Source organism: Ranitomeya variabilis, chromosome 1 (genome assembly GCF_051348905.1).
Source record: "Ranitomeya variabilis isolate aRanVar5 chromosome 1, aRanVar5.hap1, whole genome shotgun sequence".
NCBI classification, from domain to species: Eukaryota; Metazoa; Chordata; class Amphibia; order Anura; family Dendrobatidae; genus Ranitomeya; species Ranitomeya variabilis.
In genome coordinates, this window is record NC_135232.1 from 32,982,772 (window position 1) to 33,008,908 (window position 26,137).

Below are 26,137 nucleotides of genomic sequence, written 5' to 3' on the forward strand. Positions count from 1 at the left end.
CCCTGATCGGATCACTACAATACAGATGTCATTATTAGGGCTCATTTCCACTTGCAAGAGAAAAAAACGGATGTAACGTATGCGATTGTCATGCGAGTGCAATGTGATTTTTAATCGCACCATCCATTTTACATCTGTATGACATCCGTATGCAATCCGTTTTTTTTCTCTGCAACTATTTTTATACAGTCATTTACAGGACCATTTACAGTGTTCTATGCCACAGAATGGTAATGTATCCGTAAAAAACGGACGGAATACGGATGGTCCATATTCCATGCCTTTTTTTTCTCGCACCCATTGACTTGCATTGGCTAGACTCGCAGCAAATCGCAGCATGCTGTGATTTTTTTCAGTCCGATTTCGGCTGAGAAAAAAATCGCTAATGAAAATACACCTATTGAATAACATTGGTCCGAGTGCAATCCGATTTTTTTTATCAGATTGCACTCGTCCGTTTTTCTCGCAAGTGGAAATGAGCCCTTATTGTTGCACTGGTGATATACAGTCGTACCACTAGTTTCTGTATTAATCTCATCCCTAATAAGACAATACAAAGCTGCTCTCTGGATTGTTTAGAATGGTAAATCTAGAAAATTGGAACTGCATTACTTCCACAGAAAATTGTTAAGTGCTATATTATGTATATATTTCCCAAAATGCCATATATACAGAATATAGCACTTACCTATTTTCTATGGCCGTAATGCAGTTCCAATTTTCTAGATTTACCATTCTAAACAATCCAGAGTGCAGCTTGCATTTTCTTAATTGTTGTGTTAGCCGGCACCTGTTCACACTAGTTGGGATGTGCTGGTCAGTTTTTCTGTTTGTATTAGGCTGGGGTCACACATGGCGTAAGAAAATACGCCACGTATTATACGTCCGTACTACGGCCGTAATACGGAGAAATGTCCCCAAAATATTGATCCGTAGTCAGGGTGTTTCAGCGTATTTTGCGCATGGCATCCTCCGTATGTAATCCGTATGGCATCCGTACTGCGAGATTTTCGCGCAGGCTTGCAAAACCGACATCTAATGGATTTATGTGCTCAAATGTTAGGGAAAACATATATACAGTATATATATATATATATGTCATTGAGACACATATATATATATTCTGTATTTAGATTTCATTCAGCGCGATATCTGTGAACAGCCGCTAATTCAATTGCCGGCTTTTCATTTCTCCTGCACAAACCCGACAGGATATGAGACATGGTTTACATACAGTAAACCATCTCATATCCCCTTTTTTTTTGCATATTCCACACTACTAATGTTAGTAGTGTGTATGTGCAAAATTTCAGCGCTGTAGCTGCTGAAATAAAGGGTTAAATGGCGGAAAAAATTGGCGTGGGCTCCCGCGCAATTTTCTCCGCCAGAATGGTAAAGCCAGTGACTGAGGGCAGATATTAATAGCCAGGAGAGGGTCCTTGGTTATTGGCCCCCCCGTGGCTAAAAACATCTGCCCCCAGCCACCCCAGAAAAGGCACATCTGGAAGATGCGCCTATTCTGGCACTTGGCCACTCTCTTCCCACTCCCTGTAGCGGTGGGATATGGGGTAATGAAGGGTTAATGCCACCTTGCTATTGGAAGGTGACATTAAGCCAGATTAATAATGGAGAGGCGTCAATTATGTCACCTATCCATTATTAATCCAATTGTAGGAAAGGGTTAAAAAACACACACACACATGATTTAAAAGTATTTTAATGAAAAAAACACAGCGGTTGTTGTAATAATTTATTGTACTCTCAGTCCATCAGGAACACCCTCGCTTGGAAAAATAATAAACGCACAAGATACATACCTTCTGCTGTCAGATCAGGTCCCACGAAGTAATCCATCTGAAGGGGTTAACTAATATTACAGGCAGAGCTGCGATAATCCACTCGCTCTGCCTGTAATCCCCGGGTGCTGAAAGGAAAGCAGTGATCTATACTTACATTCAGTTGCGGTGATGCGCCCCTGCTGGATGTTCTCATGAACTGCAGCCTGGGAACTTTTTCCCACGCTACAGGTCATATGAGGACATCCACCAGGGGGCGCATCACCGCGACTGAAGGAAATGTAGGTCATTGTCATTGACCTACATTTCATTCATTCGCGGTGATGCGCCCCCTGGTGGATGTCCTCATATGACCTGTAGCGTGGGAAAAAGTTCCCAGGCTGCAGTTCATGAGAACATCCAGCAGGGGCGCATCACCGCAACTGAATGTAAGTATAGATCACTGCTTTCCTTTCAGCACCCGGGGATTACAGGCAGAGCGAGTGGATTATCGCAGCTCTGCCTGTAATATTAGTTAACCCCTTCAGATGGATTACTTCGTGGGACCTGATCTGACAGCAGAAGGTATGTATCTTGTGCGTTTATTATTTTTCCAAGCGAGGGTGTTCCTGATGGACTGAGAGTACAATAAATTATTACAACAACCGCTGTGTTTTTTTCATTAAAATACTTTTAAATCATGTGTGTGTGTGTTTTTTAACCCTTTCCTACAATTGGATTAATAATGGATAGGTGACATAATTGACGCCTCTCCATTATTAATCTGGCTTAATGTCACCTTCCAATAGCAAGGTGGCATTAACCCTTCATTACCCCATATCCCACCGCTACAGGGAGTGGGAAGAGAGTGGCCAAGTGCCAGAATAGGCGCATCTTCCAGATGTGCCTTTTCTGGGGTGGCTGGGGGCAGATGTTTTTAGCCACGGGGGGGCAATAACCATGGACCCTCTCCTGGCTATTAATATCTGCCCTCAGTCACTGGCTTTACCATTCTGGCGGAGAAAATTGCGCGGGAGCCCACGCCAATTTTTTCCGCCATTTAACCCTTTATTTCAGCAGCTACAGCGCTGAAATTTTGCACATACACACTACTAACATTAGTAATGTGGAATATGCAAAAAAAAAGGGGATATGAGATGGTTTACTGTATGTAAACCATGTCTCATATCCTGTCGGGTTTGTGCAGGAGAAATTAAAAGCCGGCAATTGAATTACCGCCTTTTCACTAACACCGCTGCGTATTTCTCGCAAGTCACACTGCTGGTCAGTGTGGAATCCGTATTTTTCACGCCCCCATAGACTTTCATTGGCGATTTTTTTGCGCAGTACGCTGACAAACGCAGCATGCTGCGATTTTGTACGGCCGTAGAAAGCCGTATAATACTGAACCGTAATATACGGCTAATAGGAGCAGCCCCATTGAGAAGCATTGTGCCGTATGTAATGCGAGTTTTACGGACGTAGTTTCTGCGCTCTTACGTCCGTAAAACTCGCATGTGTGACCCCAGCCTCAAACTCATCCCTATACATTCTCCGTATAATAACTCAACCCCCATCCTCTTCCCGCTGGGATCAGATGATGCAGTCGGCGTTATTACCCTGATGAGTGATCAGTGCGGAGCCGATAATGGTGGGTGCTCTGCAGTGCGGAGCCGATAACGGTGAGCGCTCTGCAGTGCCATCTAAGGCCCCTTTACACGTCCGTATGAAATCAGTACCGGAATAACAGTACCGGTGTCACCGTGTTTTGGATCAGTGTGCCAGCCATGTGTTTCCTGTATGGATAAAGAAAGAATGGAATGACAAACACGGACATGTGACAGAGGCCTTACATGGAACCTCGAGAGTCAGGAGGATGAAGAACGATTTATTAATCTGTTACCAGCAGACATTTCCCTGTGTAACATGTAAGAACGGATAATGACCCCTCCGGTATAACACAACATTTGCTCTGTTCTCCGATGTTTCCTGTCCTGATATCAAATCGTACAAATAGAAAAATATCACCCAAATCAGAACAAAACTGAAGCTACTAGAAAATGAAACCTAAATCCTTCCAGAAAATGTTATAGCGAATGTAAAAAGCATGAAATAAAGCGACATAATGTTATATACAAGCATCCCGTCCCCAGTATAATGCGCCATTAATGAGAATAACTGTGTAAGACGCACAAATATGTAAAGACTTCACCCAAAAGCTTCCTGTAATCTCAGAGAAAATGTGACCACCATTACCAGGACCCAGCCGGAGGCCTCACAATCCTGCTTTGTAATTGTTTTTTTCTAAGCGGTCATTTTATTCTGGGATTAGACTAAATAATAATGAGATTATTGTATACGGCCGATTCCTGTACAATCACACACAATGAAATGAAGCAATGACAGATAAATGGGGAGATTCTTCAGTCCACAAGGAAGGAGGCAGAAGACGTCTCTCGTCCGGCTCTGTAATGACAAAAAGTACAAACCGCTCCCATTAGAGATCATCACACCGGTCTAATAATGTCCTAAATGCTCCATCACCTTCTATAACGGGAAAGTACCAATAATATATGTGTCACTACATGAGCTTTACTACGATATAACTAAAGACCCCCCAAGATATTATATAGGCCACAGAATGTTTAGTTCAAATATATAAAGTTTAGTTTTCATCCATAAAATTATTACATTTCTTTAACATCCATAAATACATAATGTGCAAAGTACCTCCAATCCAAAAAAGAACTGGTCATATGAGCTTAAAAATAATCCTAACATTCTGACCACCTATTCTGTATATTACATGATTTATTTCGTGTCAGATCACTTTATAAGGATTACTACATCTCTGATGTTTCCTGTCCTGATATCAAATCGTACAAATAGAAAAGATAACATAGATAAAAAGATAAAATAGAGCAGATAACACATGCGGCGCGCAGTCTCAGTAATAAACTGGGCAATACTTAGTAAAAGATTCCACTTTTAGTCTGTCTGCCTATAACCTGGTTTTTTAGATATGGTTTGTAGGGTTGCATTATATCTAATATTTTTAGTTGTTAAGTCATAAATGATTGCGGAATATTATATGTATATATGGGTGTTTTGTCAAGGTTTTTGATCCTGTGATTAATTTAAATATCTATTATCAGGTCATGTGCTTTAATATCTAGTAGAATTTACGTTACCTCGGGTGATGTGTATTCAGTATGACATATTGGTCTTTCGGTACCATATATGTTTCATTTTAAAATGGATACAGAATCCTTTTGTAATTATGTATATATTTTTTGCATCATGTTGCCAGGTAGCGTGTTTCTGTATTGGTATAGGGCCAAATTCCTTTTTATTATATAATCATATATGGCCCCTTACTCCGACTTAGATTTGGATGCGAGTGTAGTCACATTGGAATCTTTTACTAAGTATTGCCCAGTTTATTACTGAGACTGCGTGCCGCATGTGTTATCTGGCCGTCTTAGTTACCATGGAAACGTGCTTCTAAAAATCAGCATGGAGCCTTCTTTATTTCCGGAGTCGCGCATTTGCATGCAGGTGTCATGTGACTTTTTGGCCACCATGGAAACGCGCTTTTAAAATCAATATGGAATCTTCCTATTTCCACAGTTGCGCACTCGTGTGTAACAAGTTGCTAAGTAACGTATCTTTGCATAAAGCTATTTAATTGGAAGAACTATGTAATTATATAGCGTTTTTTACCTTACATTAGGTTGGAAAGGTGTGCGCAATGCGGGGCTGTAAATTTGGCAATATGCACTGCACGTTGCATGTGATTTTTGTGACCATGGCAACGTATCCTTAAGTTTCGGAGGTATGCACGATATTGAGACACGGCTTCAACTATAGGTGGAAGCGAGTCTTTAATACACCAACGGCAATTGGATAAAGGTAGCGTAGCAGTGATTTGCTGGCGGCAAGCTTAAATAGACCCACCTTCCTTTCTTGAATACACGCCCCCGGAAGAAGACTATATCGAAACGCGCGTAGGGGTCCCTGGTTTCACATGTGCTTGAAAGGTAAATATCTTTAGATAGTTCCATATCATACTGTTCTGTCCTCACTAAATGAGACAGGCCCAAGTAGCTATCCAGTCAGCTAAACCGCTATACCGGGGTCCAATAAGGAGACTGTGGTTGAGTCTGTGCTTTATTAAACGTAGTGGTATATTGATGCGGTGAAACTGTGAACAATGATATACAGGTCCTTCTCAAAAAATTAGCATATAGTGTTAAATTTCATTATTTACCATAATGTAATGATTACAATTAAACTTTCATATATTATAGATTCATTATCCACCAACTGAAATTTGTCAGGTCTTTTATTGTTTTAATACTGATGATTTTGGCATACAACTCCTGATAACCCAAAAAACCTGTCTCAATAAATTAGCATATCAAGAAAAGGTTCTCTAAACGACCTATTACCCTAATCTTATGAATCAACTAATTAACTCTAAACACATGCAAAAGATACCTGAGGCTTTTAAAAACTCCCTGCCTGGTTCATTACTCAAAACCCCCATCATGGGTAAGACTAGCGACCTGACAGATGTCAAGAAGGCCATCATTGACACCCTCAAGCAAGAGGGTAAGACCCAGAAAGAAATTTCTCAACAAATAGGCTGTTCCCAGAGTGCTGTATTAAGGCACCTCAATGGTAAGTCTGTTGGAAGGAAACAATGTGGCAGAAAACGCTGTACAACGAGAAGAGGTGACCGGACCCTGAGGAAGATTGTGGAGAAGGACCGATTCCAGACCTTGGGGAACCTGAGGAAGCAGTGGACTGAGTCTGGTGTGGAAACATCCAGAGCCACCGTGCACAGGCGTGTAAAGGAAATGGGCTACAGGTGCCGCATTCCCCAGGTAAAGCCACTTTTGAACCATAAACAGCGGCAGAAGCGCCTGACCTGGGCTACAGAGAAGCAGCACTGGACTGTTGCTAAGTGGTCCCAAGTACTTTTTTCTGATGAAAGCAAATTTTGCATGTCATTCGGAAATCAAGGTGCCAGAGTCTGGAGGAAGACTGGGGAGAAGGAAATGCCAAAATGCCTGAAGTCCAGTGTCAAGTACCCACAGTCAGTGATGGTGTGGGGTGCCATGTCAGCTGCTGGTGTTGGTCCACTGTGTTTCATCAAGGGCAGGGTCAATGCAGCTAGCTATCAGGAGATTTTGGAGCACTTCATGCTTCCATCGGCTGAAATGCTTTATGGAGATGAAGATTTCATTTTTCAGCACGACCTGGCACCTGCTCACAGTGCCAAAACCACTGGTAAATGGTTTACTGACCATGGTATTACTGTGCTCAATTGGCCTGCCAACTCTCCTGACCTGAACCCCATAGAGAATCTGTGGGATATTGTGAAGAGAAAGTTGAGAGACGCAAGACCCAACACTCTGGATGAGCTTAAGGCCGCTATTGAAGCATCCTGGGCCTCCATAACATCTCAGCAGTGTCACAGGCTGATTGCCTCCATGCCACGCCGCATTGAAGCAGTCATTTCTGCCAAAGGATTCCCGACCAAGTATTGAGTGCATAACTGAACATTATTATTTGTTGTTTTTTTTGTTTGTTATTAAAAAACACTTTTATTTGATTGGCCGGGTGAAATATGCTAATTTATTGAGACAGGTTTTTTGGGTTATCAGGAGTTGTATGCCAAAATCATCAGTATTAAAACAATAAAAGACCTGACAAATTTCAGTTGGTGGATAATGAATCTATAGTATATGAAAGTTTAATTGTAATCATTACATTATGGTAAATAATGAAATTTAACACTATATGTTAATTTTTTGAGAAGGACCTGTACATGGAATCAGTACGTGGTATAGAACGATACATACTACACATGATAAACGTTATGCATTACATTTAGAAGGCTAGTAACTGAACTAGGAGTGCAACTGGTTAGGCTAGGCTAATATAGAGCAGAAATATCTACAGAGAGCATAAAGACATACCGGCAATGCAATCGCAAGGGGGATGAAGTGTAAGCTTCTTTCCTGGAAGGCAAACTGGAAGTGAAATGATAATGGAGGGAAATGTAGGCTGAGCTACCATAATGCATTGCAAAGGAGGAGGAGAATGAGACATAAAAAATACATAACAGAAAAATACAACTGTCAACATGACTCTGACCGCTAGAGGGAGCCAAAACACTACAAATAAAGGTATGAATATATCAAGTCCTGTATACTGGCTGAGAAACTGCAAATTATGCAAACAGATAATTGGAGGTAACAAATTAGATAGCGGAGACAGAACACTCCCCGTCTGACATCAACGGATGTCACTACTCCTTTCTTCCGAAGGCAACAATAGGACCAGTTCAGATACCGGTCTGGAAAATGTCTTAGGTTCATTCCCTTTGGTCATCCTTAGTTCAACTTTGCGGACGTTGCCGTCCTTGCTCGGGAATGTTGCGGTAACTAGACCAAGTGGCCACTGGTTCCGGTGAATTTGACAGTCTTTCACAAGAACAAGGTCACCTACGTTAAGATTAGGTTTAGTAGATTGCCACTTCGTACGTGGCTGCAGGGTAGACAAATATTGTTTGCGCCACCTGTCCCAGAAAGTATTTGCAAGACTTTGTACCTGTCTCCATTGGCGCTTGTAGAGGTCCTTAGCGTCGAATCCTCCTGGAGGGGCCCTGGACAGTCCCGTTTTCTGGGTAAGTAGAGTAGCTGGAGTCAATAGCAAGGGCTCCTCAGGGTCGTTAGGAACTGGAACCAGGGGTCTTGCGTTAATTATAGCTGCAGCTTCTGCCATGAAGGTGATGAGGCTTTCATGGGTGAGCCTCGCTGCTCCTTCTTGAAGAAGAGTGGAGTCAAGAATTCTCCGTACTAGACCAATCATTCGCTCCCAAGATCCTCCCATATGTGAAGAATGAGGTGGGTTGAATGACCATGTGCAACTTTGGTCACTGAGAAACCTCTCAAGAGTCTTATAGTCTAGATTTGAAGGTATTCCCAATTCCTTTGCTGCACCGACGAAGTTGGTACCTCTGTCTGAGCGTATGTGCTTGATAGGACCACGGATGGCAATAAAGCGTCTTAAGGCATTGATGAAGCTTGACGTGTCGAGGGACTCAATGACCTCTATGTGGACGGCTCTGATTGACATGCAAGTGAACATGACTGCCCAACGTTTACTATTGGCTTGGCCGCCTCTAGTACGATGTGTAACAACTGACCAAGGCCCAAACACATCGAGACCAACGCTGGTAAAGGGAGGGTCTGGGCTGAGTCTATCTGCTGGTAGGTCAGCCATCTTTTGAGTTTGAGTCGAACCACGAAGCTTACGGCAGGTAATACATTTGTAGATGACACTACTGATGAGTCTCTTTGCACCGACGATCCACACACCGGCAGACCTGATGGCTCCTTCCGTAAATAGTCTTCCTTGGTGCTTGACCAGATTGTGGTAATGTTGTACGATTAGGTAGGCAACATGACATTTTCCGGGAAGTATAAGAGGGAATTTCTCCACAAACTCCATCTCAGCTTCTTTGAGTCGGCCTCCTACCCTCAGTAGGCCACTGTTGTCGATGAATGGGTCGAGTTTTCTCAATACGCTGCTCACTGGTATTGGAGCTTTGTTGATAAGACATTGGATTTCTGCAAAGTAGGTTTCTCTTTGAACAGTGAGGATGATGTGATTTCTAGAGAACTCTAAGTCAGAGGTAACATAGGTATTTTTACAAAGATGCCAACCTTTACATTTTTCTGTGCCACAAGTTCTGGTGGTCTTGAATGAGCGAGCTATATGAGTCAGGCAGGTAATAGCTCGAGTAAGTGACTTCCAACTTGAGAATCTGTCGAACCTGCAAGATCCAAGCTGGATAACAGAGGTCATTGTATGAAGTGTAGACACCTGAGGGCAGATTTCAGCATCTGAGTCCTCTCCTACTAGTTCAAAGGTGTCTGGAAAACATTCCTCAATGTACAATAGTTTTGGTCCTGACAGCCACGTTGTGCTTCCTAGTCGACTTGTGTCAACTGCTCTAGTTGCATGATCTGCAGGATTCTGGTCTGTGGGTATGTAATGCCACTGCTTTGGATGAACTGATCTCCTGATTCGTAGCACTCTGTTATTGACATAAACGTAGAATCGCCTGGTTTCGTTGTGGATATATCCCAGGACTACTTTGCTGTCTGAGTAGAACTTGGCCTGTGTCAGGTCGATATCCATTTCGGATGTGATGAACTCTGCTAACTCAATGGCTAGGACTGCGGCACAAAGCTCTAACCTGGGTATAGTGTGCTCTGGTTGTGGTGCGAGTTTGGCCTTCCCCATAATGAAACTAATGTGGCACTGACCTTTGGAGTCTACAGTTCTCAGGTAGGCAACAGCGGCAATCGCTTTGACAGAAACATCTGCAAATACGTACAGTCTTTGGCTTTGTATTTCAGTAGATGGCACAGGGGCGTATGGTCTTGGCACATTCAGGTTGGAGAGTGCCGCTAACGAGTTCTTCCACTCTTCCCACTGGATCCTCTTATCAGGTGGCAGAGGTGCATCCCAGTCAGATGTTTCCCTAGTTAAGTCTCTTAGTAGGGCCTTGCCTTGTATAGTAACAGGAGCTGCGAAACCCAAGGGATCGTACAGACTGTTGATGGTAGACAGGATGCCTCTACGTGTGAAAGGCCTTTCTTCCTGGTTGACCTGAAAGGTGAAAGTGTCTGACTGTAGATTCCAGAGAAGCCCAAGGCTGCGTTGCATTGGTGCGGGGTCTGACCCCAGGTCCAGGTCTCTGAGACTATTGCATAGGTCCTGAGAAGGGAACGCTTCCATGAGTTCTTGGCTGTTTGAGGCTATTTTATGAAGCCTAAGGTTCGAGCAGGCAAGCATGTCCTGGGCTCTCCTGAGAAGACTGATGGCAGTCTCATTTGAAGGCATGGCTTTCAGACAGTCGTCGACGTAAAAGTCCTTTCCTATGAATTGTCTGACATCTGCTCCGTATTCTGCTTCTCCTTCCTGAGCCGACCTTTTGAGTCCATAAATGGCGACTGCAGGGGAAGGACTGTTGCCAAAGATGTGCACTCTCATGCGATACTCTGTGACTTCTTTAGTAGGATCATTGTCTCTGTACCAGAAGAATCTACGGAAGTTCCTGTCTCTCTCTCTCACAAGGAAACAATGGAACATTTGCTGGATGTCAGCGATGAAGGCAATGGAATCCTTACGGAAGCGCATAAGTACTCCCAGCAGTTTGTTATTGAGGTCTGGTCCTGTTAGTAGAATGTCATTTAGGGAGACCTCATTAAATTTGGCACTGGAATCGAACACGACTCTAATCTGGCCTGGTTTCTTAGGGTGGTATACTCCGAACATAGGTAGGAACCAGCATTCTTCAGAGTCTTTGAGAGTGGGAGCTAGTTCTGCGCGACAGTTTTCAAAAATCTTTGACATGAAGGAGAAAAAGTGATCTTTCATCTCTGGTTTCCTTTGCAGATTACGTTTGAGAGAGGAGAAACGTTGTAATGCCTGATTTCTGTTGTTCTGTAGACGTGGTCTGTGGGTTTTGAAGGGAAGAGGTGCGACCCAGCTGTTGGCCTCATCTTTAACGAGTCCCTTGTCCATTACCTCCAAGAACAACTTGTCCTCTACCGACATTGCCACTTGGTTGTCCTGCTTAGTTCTCTGGAAGACTGTGCACCCTAACTGATCCTCATAGCTTCCCGACACTATACTGCTGTCGTGAGTAAAGTCTATTAAATGGTTGGGCAGTTGGATGCTGTGTGGCAGTTCCCTGACATGGAACTCATTAATACAAGGTTGAAACAGAGATGGTCGTCCTTTCTCCAATGTATTTGTCAGCATGCTTGTCACAGAAGATGGGGCGTGCATGCGTCCCAAGCATACGTTGCCAATTATGACCCATCCTAGGTCTAGCTTTTGGGCATAGGGAGCATTGTGGAGTCCATTGATATGACGTCTCACTTTATGAACCTGCAGGAAATCTCTCCCCAACAGCAGAATTATCTGGGCCTGCTGGTCGAGTTCCGGAATAAGGTGTGCTATTCGCTTTAAGTGAGCGTGATGGATTGCTACATCTGGCGTAGGGATTTCAGATCTGTTGTCTGGGATCTGGTTACATTCGATGATCGTAGGTAGTGGTAGGCAGAATTGTCCGTCTAATGACTCGATTTGGTAGTCTGTAGCTTTCCTGCCTGCTGTTGTCACAGTACCTGCACACGTCTTTAATGAGTAGGGAGTGCTTGGCCCTTTGATGTTGAATAGGTCAAAGAATGTTGATCTTGCCAAGGATCGATTACTTTGATCATCCAAGATAGCATACAGTCTTACAGCCTGGTCTCTATGGCCTTTTGGGTATACTCTGACAAGGCATATTTTTGAACAGGACCTACTGTCTATTGTCCCTTTGCAGACCTCGGTACATTGTGAAGTGATCTCTGGCGTAGCTGTATCAGTGTTCCTTTCCTCCCCGCCATGCTCACTGTCAGCTGGCGTGTTTTGTGCACTCCATGGAGCTGGGCCTGGGTGTAGAGCAGTGTTATGGTCTGTGGTGCCACATTCTGTGCATTTTACACTGACCTTGCAGTCCTTGGCGAGATGAGTTGTGGACGAGCAGCACTTGTAGCAGATACCGTTCTCTTTCAGGAAGCTTCTGCGGTCTGGCATAGATTTTCCTCTGAAGGCTCTGCATTTCAGGAGAGGATGAGGCTTCTGATGAAGTGGGCACTGCTTGTCAGGGTCCTGCACCTTTGTCTCTGATTGGGAGCAGCCAGCAGACCTGTAATTAGAACCTGGAGAAGAAACATAAGTCTTGTGTACTGCCACGGATGTTCTGCGTGGATTCGCAGGTGGTGACGGTGTGGCATATGGCATTGCAAAGTCAAAGCTGGGATCGTTTCTTATTCTCGCTTGTTGGTGTATAAAGTCTACAAAAACGGAGAAGGGGGGAAATGGAACACTGTGTTTGTATTTGTACGTGGAACCATGTGTGAGCCACCTCTCCTGTAGATTGTAGGGCAACTTCTGGACTATAGGGTTAACACCTCTGGCTGTGTCGAGAAATGCAAGTCCCTGTAGGTCGTCCTCGTATTTGGCAACTTGGACTTCCTTTAGTAGGTCGCTTAGCTCTCTAAGTTTCTGGAGACCTTTGTTAGAAATTTTAGGAAAGTCATCGATTCTTTTGAACAAGGCTCTTTCTATTACCTCTGCCGAACCGTAACACTCATCCAGCCTCTTCCAGATCTCTTTGAGGCCGGTCTCAGGGCGGTTTATATTAATGTCTCTGATCCTTACTGCGTGTTTGACTGACTCTTCTCCCAGGTATTTGACTAACAGGTCTATCTCTTCCCTGTGTTGTAGCCCCAAGTCTCTAATGACATTTTGGAAGGAAGCTTTCCAAGCTCTGTATCCTTCAGCTTGGTCAGTGAATTTCATGAGCCCCTTGGCAACCAGTTCACGTCGTGTGAAGAACCTGGCAAATTCTGTCGTGAACCGGTTGTCAGCAGAGTAAGCTGGTGATGGGTCGCCCTGATAGTGATGTGAGGTGCGTTCATACCTGTTAGTGTCCTCAGGGTGGCGCCAGCCGGTGTCGTATTGCTTCGGTCTGACGTACGGTGTGTCAGCAGGGTGATCCACATTGGTTACCTGGTGAGGGGCAAGGTAGTCATTAGCAGAGTCGTTTTGTCTCACGTTTTCGAGTTTGTTTCTGTCCTGGAGCTGAGCCTCGTGATGACTCTCGCTCACTTCGCTGGAGACGTCGTATTCTCGTTTTGGTGCTGGTTCAGGGTTATAGTTTGGATCAGGAAGTTCATTAACATACTGAGATGTGCTTTGTGGTGAGTCTTGTAGTGGAAACTCCAGACTCGACGTACTGCTTTGGCTATGCAGCTTGGGACTTTGCGCGGCTTCTAGCGACTCCGCTTCAGCGAGGGCTGCGGCAGCTTCCCTTTTTGCTGCTAAGCTTTCTAAGGCGGCATCCACACGTGCCTTCTCTAACTGCGTCCTTCTCTCTTCATCATCTATGCGTGCTCTCTCTAAGCGTGACCTTCTCTCTTCATCTAGGCGTGTTTTTTCTAATTTAAGTTGCATCTCTTGGTCAGCAAAGCTCGCTCGTATTTTGGCGGCTTCAGCATTTGCGCGGGCAATGGCGACCGCGCTGCTGATGGATGTTGTCTTTGAGGAGACGGAAGTAACAGATCTTGTTCTATGGGATTTGTGAGACATGGTGTCTTGGGAAAGTGCTTGGCTGTGCAGAGATTGTTGTAGCTGTATTTAGTCTCTGAGTAGCCGGTGACTTGAATCCCACTAGTTGGATGGCTGCCGTTTCACTCTTCTGTCCTCACTAAATGAGACAGGCCCAAGTAGCTATCCAGTCAGCTAAACCGCTATACCGGGGTCCAATAAGGAGACTGTGGTTGAGTCTGTGCTTTATTAAACGTAGTGGTATATTGATGCGGTGAAACTGTGAACAATGATATACATGGAATCAGTACATGGTATAGAACGATACATACTACACATGATAAACGTTATGCATTACATTTAGAAGGCTAGTAACTGAACTAGGAGTGCAACTGGTTAGGCTAGGCTAATATAGAGCAGAAATATCTACAGAGAGCATAAAGACATACCGGCAATGCAATCGCAAGGGGGATGAAGTGTAAGCTTCTTTCCTGGAAGGCAAACTGGAAGTGAAATGATAATGGAGGGAAATGTAGGCTGAGCTACCATAATGCATTGCAAAGGAGGAGGAGAATCAGACATAAAAAATACATAACAGAAAAATACAACTGTCAACATGACTCTGACCGCTAGAGGGAGCCAAAACACTACAAATAAAGGTATGAATATATCAAGTCCTGTATACTGGCTGAGAAACTGCAAATTATGCAAACAGATAATTGGAGGTAACAAATTAGATGGCGGAGACAGAACACATACTTATCACTTCTTTTTCTAATGGTGTATGGGCTAAATTATGTACAGGTTCTACCCTCAAGTTTGAAGGGACTAGTAACTTGTAAATATGTAAAAAAACGCTAAAAGCATATTATATTCCCTACCTCATTTTGCTGATATACATATATATTGATAGCATATAGGCATTATTGTAGCCAGTTTTTTATAACTTTTGCACATCGGCACCTATTTATGCATATCGGCACTTTAGAAATTGAAGTGTATTTATTTACCTGAAGATATAGTAATCCTTATAAAGTGATCTGACACGAAATAAATCATGTAATATACAGAATAGGTGGTCAGAATGTTAGGATTATTTTTAAGCTCATATGACCAGTTCTTTTTTGGATTGGAGGTACTTTGCACATTATGTATTTATGGATGTTAAAGAAATGTAATAATTTTATGGATGAAAAATAAACTTTATATATTTGAACTAAACATTCTGTGGCCTATATAATATCTTGGGGGGTCTTTAGTTATATCAGATTTTTGGATGTGTTGTTTTTGGATTTATATGGACTAATATGTATAAAAAAATGAGCTTTACTACGCCAGAAAGTGAGAGGCGACATATTGTGTAAAGGACACAACGCCTCTGAGCGACGATTGTACAATTATATAGAGGGATAATTATGTGACTATAGATTATCACTTATCTGCCGCTGATCCTGAGTGACGTTATAGCCATAAGCTGGATGTCACTGGAAATCGTCCACAAGCCCCGACAGATAACTGCGAGAGCGTAGCTGAGCTCCTAAGGCCTGTTTCACACGTCAGTGGCTCCGGTACGTGTGGTGACAGTTTCCTCACGTACCGGAGACACTGACTCACGTAGACACTTTAAAATAAATGTGTCTCTGCACATGTCAGCGTGTTTTCACGGACCGTGTGTCCGTGTGCAAAACACGGAGACATGTCAGTGTTCGTGGGAGCGCACGGATCACACGGACCCATTAAATTCAATGGGTGCGCGTCAACATGTACCGCACACGGATGCCGTCCGTGTGCCGACTGAGGACCACATGGACCGTGCAGGAGACAGCGCTAGAGTTAAGCGCTGTCCCCCCTGCGTGTGGTACTGAAGCCGCCATTCATTCCTTCTCCCCAGCAGCATTCGCTGGAGAGAAGGAATGAAAAATCATGTTGTTTTTGTTTTTTTTTGTTTTTTTTTAAATAAAGTCCCCGGTCACTTAACACACCCCACCCCCTGTGCACCCGCCCTCTTGCATTAAAATACTCACCCAGCTCCCGCGATGCTTCCTCTCAGCGCCGCAGCTTGTCCTGTATGAGCGGTCACGTGGTGCCGCTCATTAGTGATGAATATGCGACTCCACCTCCCATAGGGGTGGAGCCGCATATTCATCCCTGTAATGAGCGGCACCATGTGACCGCTCATACAGAACAAGCTGCGGCGCTGAGAGCTGGGTGAGTATTTTAATGCAAGCGGGCAGGCGCACAGGGGGTGATTTTTCATTCCTTCTCTCCAGCGAACGCTGCTGGGGAGAAGGAATGAATGGCAGCTTCAGCACCACACGCAGGGGGGACAGCGCTTAACTCTAGCGCTGTCTCCTGCACGGTCCGTGTGGTCCTCAGTCGGCACACGGGCGGCACTGATGTGCCACGTGAGCACACGGACACGGATAACTCCGGTACCGATTTTTCCGGTTCCCGGAATTATCTGGACGTGTGAGACTGGCCTAATACAGTGGTAAATGTGCTCTTTTGGACATCCTGCCAGCAGCAGATACAGTCTTGCTGGAATGTTTGTGAACACTTCAGAATTTTCCATATTTCTGTATAAATTTTGCCTAAAACTACATCAGATTTTATCAGTAGATGAAGAGAATCCAAACAAATGAGTCAAAAATATTAGATTTTGTAATTTTATCATTGAGGAAAATGATCAAAAGTTTGTGAACCTTTGCTCTCATTACCCGGAGTGACACCATGTGCAGCAATAACTGCATCTAAATGTGTCCACTGTCCAGTAATTGTTGGTTCGTCCTGCATATCCGCTTGTAGGAATTGTGGCTAATTTCTCTCTACAGAACAGCTTCACCTTTGGGTTTTCTCCCATAACTGTTCACTTCAGCTCCTTCCACTATAGGACTAAGGTCAGGACTGTGACTTGTTCACTCAAACTTTATTCTTCTTTAACCGTTCTTCTGTAGAACGACTTATGTGCTTTGGTTCATTGTCTTGGAGGATGACAGACGTTCCCTTTGATATTCAGCTCATGGACAGATGTGACATTTTCCTCTGAATGCTATAGTTTCATCAGTGATGGCCGCCATTCTGGTCTAGATGCACCAAAACTTGACCAAACCGTGACACCACTGTGTTTCACAGATTGTACGAGGTTTTTATGCTGTAATGCAGGGTATTTCTCCAAACCAATGCGTCTCATTGAAACCAAAAAGCTCTAATTTTGTTTTGTTCATGCACAAAACATTGTTCCTTTTAGCCTTCTTGCTTGTCCAGGTGATCTTTAGCAAACTGTAGGCAGACAGCAATGTTCATTTTGAGGAGAAATGACTTGCAGTCCTGCCATGCACACCACACACCATTGTTGTCCTCCTGATGGTGGATTCATGAATATTGACTAATGTGAGAGAAGCCTTTAGTTGCTTAGAGTTTACCTTGGGTTCCTTTGTCACCTCGTGGACTATTATATGCCTTACTTTTAGAGTGATCATTTTTGATCAAACACTCCCGGGGAGGGTGATTTTCTTCCATTTGTACAATATGTCTGACTGGCTTGTTGAATTCCAAACTAATTAGAGATGTTTTGTAACCTTTTCCAACCTGATGAGCATCAACAACTACTCTTCTGATGTCCTCAGAAATCTCCTTTGTGCCATGATACACTACTACAAACATGATGTGATGATCAGACTTTGATAGATTGTTGAAATAGGACATCCACTTACACCTGATTGACATTCCATTGATTGAAAGCATCAGACTAATTTCACCTTGCTAATTCTAAAGGTTCACATACTTCTGACACTCAGACACGTGATATTGGTTCATTTTTCCTCATTTAAAAAATTCAAAGCCTAATATTTTTTACTCATTTGCTTGGTTTTGTTCTATGCATCTACTTTTAGGACTTATGTCAAATTTATGCAGAAAAATTGAAAATTATGAAGGGTTCCCAAACTATTAAGTAGCACTGTACATAGGAGATTATGCCGTTATTTGCTAGGGCAGGTTATACAAAGGGTTAAAATAAAAAATCCAACCGAATAAAAGGCCAATTGGCAGTGTGAGGAAGAACGTCTGCTCCTCTGATTTCTTCTCTTAGGCCGGAGTCACACTGGCGACAAAAACGGACGACTGCAATGCGGTAAAAAATCGCATTGCACTCGGACTAATGTTAATCTATGGGACCGCTCCAAGCAGACAATTTTTATAAGCCTATGGGTGCGAGTGAGACAACGCACATCACTCGGATATTATCCGAGTGATGTGCGTTATACACTGACCCCGGCAATGGAGGAGATGGAGAAATTAGTTTCTCCGCCTCCTCCGCAGCTATGCTCCGATCTTCACTGTGCGAGAGGCTCGGAGCACAGACGTATGACAATCGGCTCCTGCTCGCAGCAGAGGATACAATAAACTAGTGTGACTCCAGCCTTAGTGCTCATACCCATATGTGTGAAAAAAGTTTCGATATCTGGACCGAAAAAAATGGATCAGTATCATGCAAGTACAATGCGATTTTCACAGCTAGCATCCGATTTACATCCGAATACAGTGCGATTGCTATCAGATTGCAATGCGATTTTAACACCATTTTAATAGCCAGTAAAGGCTAATTATCCAGTTGTGAGCGGATATTAATAGCCTGGGAAGCTCCATGGGTATTACCCCCTTCCCAGGCTATAAACATCTGCCCCCAGCAGTCTGCTTTCCCTCTGCTGGTTACAAAAATTGCGTGGGAGCCCACGTCATTTGTTTCCAAAAAATAATCTTTTATTAATTAAATACATGTACAGTAAGGGTACCGTTACACTAAACGATTTACCAACGATCACGACCAGCGATACGACCTGCCGTGATCGTTGGTAAGTGGTTGTGTGGTCACTGGAGAGCTGTCACACAGACAGCTCTCCAGCGACCAACGATGCTGAAGTCCCCGGGTAACCAGGGTAAACATCGGGTTACTAAGCGCAGGGCCACGCTTAGTAACCCGATGTTTACCCTGGTTACCATCGTAAATGTAAAAAAAACAAACAGTACATACTCACATTCCGGTGTCACGTCCCTCCAAACGATCTGCTACGACGTACGATTCTCAGCGGGGTCCCTGATTGCTGCTGCGTGTCAGACAAAGCGATATCGTATGGATATCTCTGGAACGTCACGGATCGTACCGTCGTAGCGACCAAAGTGCCACTGTGAGACGGTACCCTAAGCTGCACACACACTGTACTAATTGTATTTGTCACAGACGTCACAGACATCTATAGATCTATCTATTCTATACACTCCCTGACAGAAGTTATGTCGCTTATCCATGTTATGTAAATAAAAGCTTATAACCTGACGTTAAATTCATCCATTGGTTGTATAAATTATTCTTTTGAAAGCTGAAACCCTCCGAAATGTGGTTTAGGTTAAGAAAATAAATTGGCATCAATGCAGAAATATTGATCAGTTAATGGACACAGAATGGTCAGATTTTGGCAAGACAAAAGTTTTGTCGCCTGGTCATAGAATGCACCCAATCCTAGTTTACATCCTCACCTGTTTTCAGTAAATGATTGGTTAAATAGTGTGTGTGTATGGAAAGAAACCCAGCACCCCAGACCTTCACTTGAACTTCAACTTGAGCTCTGACAACATGCCAAAAATCCACCCTGCGACCAAAGCCTGGATTCTCAAGAGGCTGAAGACTAGATCCACTGCTGAGGTGGCTGGCACCTTTAATTTGTCTCAATGTCAAGTACAAAGAATTAAAAAAAGATTTGAAGAGACTGGAGATGTTTGACAAGCCCAGGTCCGGCAGATCCCGCAAGATAACTGCTCAGGGGGAAAGTTTGTTGGTTAGAAAATCCAAAGCAAACCCCTCTTCCACTGCAGCAGAGCTCCAACAGGCCTGGTCACCTCAAGTCCCTGTGTCAACTAGAACAGTTTGTAGGATTCTGTCTCGAAATGGCCTCCATGGTCGAATCAGTGCCCAGAAGCCAGGACTAAACAAAAGGCAAATAAAAAAATGTGTGGCATTTGCAAAGTCCCACAGCCTGCTAAACAGATGGATGCTGGAAAAGTGGCAGAAGGTGGATTTCTCTGATGAATCTTCAGTAGAATTACACCACAGCCACCACAAACACTGCAGGAGACCTACTGGAGCCCGTATGGATCCAAAATACACCCAGAAGACAGTTACATTTGGTGGTGGAAAGATCATGGTCTGGGGTTACATTCAGTATGGGGGTGTGCGAAACATTTGCAAGGTGGAAGACAATATCAATAGCCTAAAATATCAAGAAGTATTAGCTACCGCTTATATTCCAAATCATAAAAGAGGTCAAATTCTGCAGCAGGATGGTGCTCCATCTCATACATCCATCTCTACAACAAAGTTCCTCCAGGCAAAAAAGATCAAGGTGCTCAAGGACTGGCCAGCCCAGTCACCAGACATGAACATCATTGAGCATGTTTGGGGTAGGATGAAAGAGGAAGCTTGGAAGACAAAACCAAAGAATCTAGATGAACTCTGGGAGGCATGGAAGACTGCATTCTGTGCTATTCCTGATGACTTAATTAATAAATTGTATGAATCATTGTTGAACCGCATGGATGCAGTCCTTCAAGCTCATGGAAGTCACACAAAATATGAAATATGACTCTAATAGCACCACAACTTCATTCACCAATGTTATGCAACATATATTTGTATTTTAAGTTAATTATTTGTTTGAGTATCACATTACTTTCTGTGGGCGACAACTTTTGTCTTGCCAAAATCTGACCATTCTGTGTGCATTAACTGATCAATATTTCTGCATTGATGCCAATTTATTTTCTTAACCTAAACCACATTTCGGAGGGTTTCAGCTTTCAAAAGAATAATTTATACAACCAATGGATGAATTTAACATCAGGTTATAAGCTTTTATTTACATAACATGGATAAGCGACATAAATTCTGTCAGGGAGTGTATGTATTTACTGTATGTAATCCATCTCTTCTATGCTGTCGGCTCCTGCAGTGATTTTCCAGAACACAGCAGATTAATTGCTGGCTTTTCTATTATCTTTCTATGTAAAAAATATATATATATATATATATATATATATATATATATATATATATATATATATATATATATTTATTTTCTATGTATATATATATATATATATATATATATATATATATATATATATATATATATATATATAGTTCGAGGGCTGTGCGATTTTGTTTTTTTATTTATTTATTTTTTCTTCTCAGTCCGATTTCAGCTGAGAAAAAAAAAATCGCAGATGAGCTGTAACTCATTGAATAACATTGGTCAGAGTGCAATCAGATTTTTTTTTTTTTTTTTTAATCGGATTGCATGCGTCCGTTTTTCTCGCAAATGAGTATGAGCCCTTAGGTCGCCTCTTCTGTTGTGAAGGTATCTGAGGATTCATAAGCTGCGTGAGAGGAGGACTAGGGAAATTTGGGTGTAAGGTGAATGCGCAGTCCGGTAAAAAGGGAAACTGCTCTCAACGGGGAAATTATATGCAGCACGAGCTGAGCAGAGAGCGTACTGCCCAGCAAAGATGGGAAGGTCCAGTATTGGCAGCATGGACAGAGAGTGAAGCACAGGGGGGGAAGGAAGGTAGTTTTCTGACCACATCTCTGATTCTGTCATTTTCCCTCCCTCTCTGGTACTGACCCAAGGGCTGATGACCATTTCCCCTTAGCTCACTGCACCAGTCAACCACTGCTTTGTAGACACAACACATGGGCTTTTACAGCAGCCTCCATGTCACCCAACAGCAAAGATTAATCTTTCAGACAGCATCTTTGGATACAGCAAGGACGTCCGTACTTGTCAGTAGAGTTACAGACTGTATCATTCCTTATCCACCGTCTTTTAAATCTCATTAACTAAACCTCATTATCTCCTTGCTGCAAGGTGTCCATCAGGCTTGGGCTTTCTCCCGTTCTCCTAATTCTCCAGAACTCTCCACAATGGACCCTTTCTTCACTATTATGAGACCCCTGTATAATGACCCGGACCATGTTACAGTGGCTGAAAGTGAGATCACATCCCTCACACTGCTGAGAAATATCACACTACATTTAGTATCTGGTTCTTGCTGGTTTAAGGTTGATGAAGGGTTAAAACCCACAAGGTTGTGACACTACTGTCACCCTACGTCAGTCAGGTTACACTACCATCACTCTATGCTATTGAATTGGTGTGATTGTTATGAGAAGCAACTAATAAAACACTTCAGCAGCCGGATGTCAGACCCCCACCAGACTGATACTGATGACCTTCCCTATGGATAGCTCATCAATATCAGAGTATTAGACAACAAGGAGGCCAAACTACATAGGTGGACCTCGGTTTAGCTGCAAGCATGATGATGAGATGACCCAACTTTTGAAGGACGCCTTGACATGGCAGTTGGGCTCACATATATTGGCCAATCTATGGGCCAAGTACCTACTTTTTTACTGTATTTTTCATACCAATTTTGCAGATGAATATTTCATATCTACATTATATAGCACTTCTTTAACCATTTTCTATGGCAGCAATGTAGTTTTAATATTTTAGAATAATTATTCTTGTAAATCATGGTGCAACGTTTATTGTTTTTCAACTCAACACTGACTGACAGCTTATGGCCCATAGAAAACTGACAGTCAGAGCTGTATGGCGAGGATGGACTAAGCCAGAGGTCTCAAACTGCATTCCTCGAGGGCTGCAAACAGGTCATGGTTTCTGGATTTCCTTGTATTGCACATGTGATAATTTAATCACCTGTACAGAATGATTCCAGCACCTTGTGCAATGAGAAGGAAACCTTGAAAACACACATGGTTTGAGGCCCTCGAGGAATGCAGTTTGAGACCCCTGGACTAAGCTAAAGAATATATACAACTACAGAGCAGGAGCTCAGCACAGAGGACTAGCAGATCTGCAGCAGATAAAACAGCGTGTTATCAAACTACAGCAAGAAGCCCAGTAAGTGACCCAGGGATGGAATCAGGGTCTCTGCACTTACTTTATGCTGCTCTCAAATAAGACAGAAAAAAAAAGCTGATAGATTCTCTATATTCCTGGTAGAAAAGGAAGGACTAAAGATTATTAATGATGGCATCTCTCACAGGCTGTAATAGAGAACCTTCTCCTTCACGGATTTTTTTTTTGTTGTTGCATTTTTTTTATTCTTTTTCTTTAATTTCTCCATTTTTAGTGTATGACTGGCTGTAAAGGAATCGGTCTGCTCCCCCAGTCTGCACCGTCCATGTACCGGGAATATGCAGCATTTATATTCTCCTTTTGTAAGTGACGATCATGTTATAAATTAGCAATATACAGTGTGTCTGTAAAGTCATGGTGCACTTTTGACCAGTCACAGAATCTATTTATATTTTACATTTTGGTTTCTCTGGCCCAATCTTATCAGACCTGTTCATGAAGAGAGATAACAAGAACCAATCAAACAACACAAACTCATTTAAGCTCTTGCTGAGCCCCCAGTCAGATTAACCCCTGAGAAACTGAACTCTGATTTAATACACTGCCAGGTCTGTGACATCATGCAACCACGAGCTTATGCCAGCAGCGTGGTTTTCCATGCCAGTCGAGATGTGGACGGTACAGAGGAAAGTTCAGTGTGTTCTGTGGCTCGCTAAATTCGAATCTGTGACCAAAGTGCTACGTGAATATCGGCGCGTTTATAACGAAGCACCACCACATAGGAAGGAATAGGGATAAGCAGTCTGTGACGGCAAACACATATCTTGACATGTTGGAATTGTATGCAGTGCCACAATTTCCAGAAGGTGTCATCTTTCAACAGGACGGCGCTCCTCCACACTACTCCACCATTGTTTGTGAGTTTCTGGATAGAACATTCCCCTGGCGGTGGATAAGCAGGTGTTCTGTCAAGCCATGGCCACCATGATCCCCGGATCTGACACCCTAAGGGTATGAGTCCACGTTCAGGATTGCATCAGGATTTTCCATCAGTATTTGTAAGCCAAAACCAGGAGTGGGTGATAAATGCAAAAGTGGAGCATATGTTTCTATTATACTTTTCCTCTAATTGTTCCACTCCTGGTTTTGGCTTACAAATACTGATGAAAAATCCTGACCAAATCCTGATGCAATCCTGAACGTGGACACATACCCTTAGGGTATGTGTACACGTTCAGGAAACGCTGCGTTTTTGACGCAGCATTGAGCAGCATGCATAAAAAACGCAGCGTCCAGATGTTACAGCATAGTGGAGGGGATTTCATGAAATCCCGTCTCCACTATGCAGTAAAAGACGCATGCGGCACACCCGAGAAAACTCACATGCGGCGCATCTTTTAAGAACGCAGCATGTCCTTACATTGCAGAAAAACTCAAGGACAACGCAGGTGACCTGCCAGTGACCTCAGGTGCAGATTTGGTCAGGATTTTACCTGCATAAAATCCTGACCAAATCCTGAAGCAATCCTGAACGTGGACAAATACCCTTAAGGTACCTTCACACATAACGATATCGTTAACGATATCGTTGCAACGTCACGCTTTTTGTGACGTAGCAACGATCCTGCTAACGATCTCGTTATAGTGTGACAGCGACCAACGATCAGGCCCCTGCTGGGAGATCGTTGGTCGTAGGGAATGATCAGGACCTTTATTTGGTCGCTGATCACCCGCTGTCATCGCTGGATCGTCGTGTGTGACGCCGATCCACCGATGTCGTTCACTTGTAACCAGGGTAAATATCGGGTTACTAAGCGCAGGTCTGCGCTTAGTAACCCGATATTTACCCTGGTTACCATTGTAAAAGTAAAAAAAAAACAGCACATACTCACCTTCTGATGTCTGTCACGTCCCCCGCCGGCGGCTTCCCTGCACTCACTGAATGTGTCAGCGCCGGCAGGCCGTAAAGCAGAGCACAGCGGTGACGTCACCGCTGTGCTCTGCTTTACGGCCGGCACTGACACATTCAGTGCAGGGAAGCCGCCGGCGGGGGACGTGACAGACATCAGAAGGTGAGTATGTAGTGTTTTTTTTTTACTTTTACAATGGTAACCAGGGTAAATATCGGGTTACTAATCGTGGCCCTGCACTTAGTAACCCCATGTTTACCCTGGTTACCCGGGTGCTGCAGGGGGACTTCGGCATCGTTGAAGACAGTTTCAACGATGCCAAAGTCGTTCCCCTGATCGTTGGTCGCTGGAGAGAGCGGTCTGTGTGACAGCTCCCCAGCGACCACACAACGACTTACCAACGATCACGGCCAGGTTGTATCGCTGGTCGTGATCGTTGGTAAGTCGTTTAGTGTAACGGTACCCTTAGACTTTTACTTTTGGGGTTATGTGAAGCAACATGTGTACATTGAACGTATCAACGACATTAATCACTTAAAACAGAGGATCACAGACGTTATTAACTCTGTGACACCAGACGTCTTTAACCCGTGTGTGGCAAGAACTTCACTATCGTTTGGATGTGTGTAGGGCAACCAATGGAGCCCACATGGAACTTCACTAACTAGGTATGAAACTGGGAGAGTTTTTCTTTTATTTGGAGCAGATTTCACATTTCTATCGTTTTTTGTTGCTTTCCAGTAACTGGTCAAAAGTGCACCATGACTTTACGGACACACTGTATATATGGAAAAAAGACAAAACTCACCTTTCTTTCTCACAATCCCTTTACAATCCCTTCCCTCTTCCCCACTTTCCTCTTTACCCCCAGTAAGTTTCTCCTAATTCTCCCTTCACTGCACGGCGGCAGCATTTACAGAAGATATCACCACTCACCATTAGGCGTTGGCCGGGTTATTGGAGTCGGAGGATGCGTCCGAAGCTGTGAAAATAGGAAATGATTTATAGCAACATCCCAGGGTTTTATAAGATGTCACAGATGAAATGTGAGTAGAAGGTGGAGAAACACTGGGAAACTTTCTCTTTACTGTTTTTTTGTTTTTCTTCATGTGCAGCAGTTTTCAGTCTCTAGAAAATGTGTCTGGTTTTCTTTTTAGAGAGCAATTAACACACAAAATTACGCCATGTCTGTCCTCATGGGGTGTAACTTGCTACATCAGGACGTACCTTAATGGTATTTTCCCACGGTCAGTAACTGGCAGCGCTTTGGACGCAGCACATGTCCGCTCCGTCCATAGCGCTGACTGCTTTTGAATGCAGGTGATTC

The 26,137-nt window shown here is 43.4% G+C and overlaps 1 protein-coding gene across 1 annotated transcript in view; it reads right to left on the reverse strand.

Annotated features, from left to right (window-relative positions):
* Positions 1-3,332: 3,332 nt before the first annotated feature.
* Positions 3,333-26,137, reverse strand: part of LOC143804128 (class I histocompatibility antigen, F10 alpha chain-like) — a 604,087-nt gene continuing 581,282 nt past the window's right edge. The window contains exons 7-8 of the mRNA XM_077281900.1: positions 25,747-25,792; positions 3,333-4,241 (exon numbers count right to left, since the gene is read on the reverse strand). Of these exons, the coding sequence (XP_077138015.1) occupies positions 25,765-25,792 (28 nt within the window). The 3' untranslated portion in view covers positions 3,333-4,241; positions 25,747-25,764. The remainder of the gene's footprint in view (positions 4,242-25,746; positions 25,793-26,137) is intronic.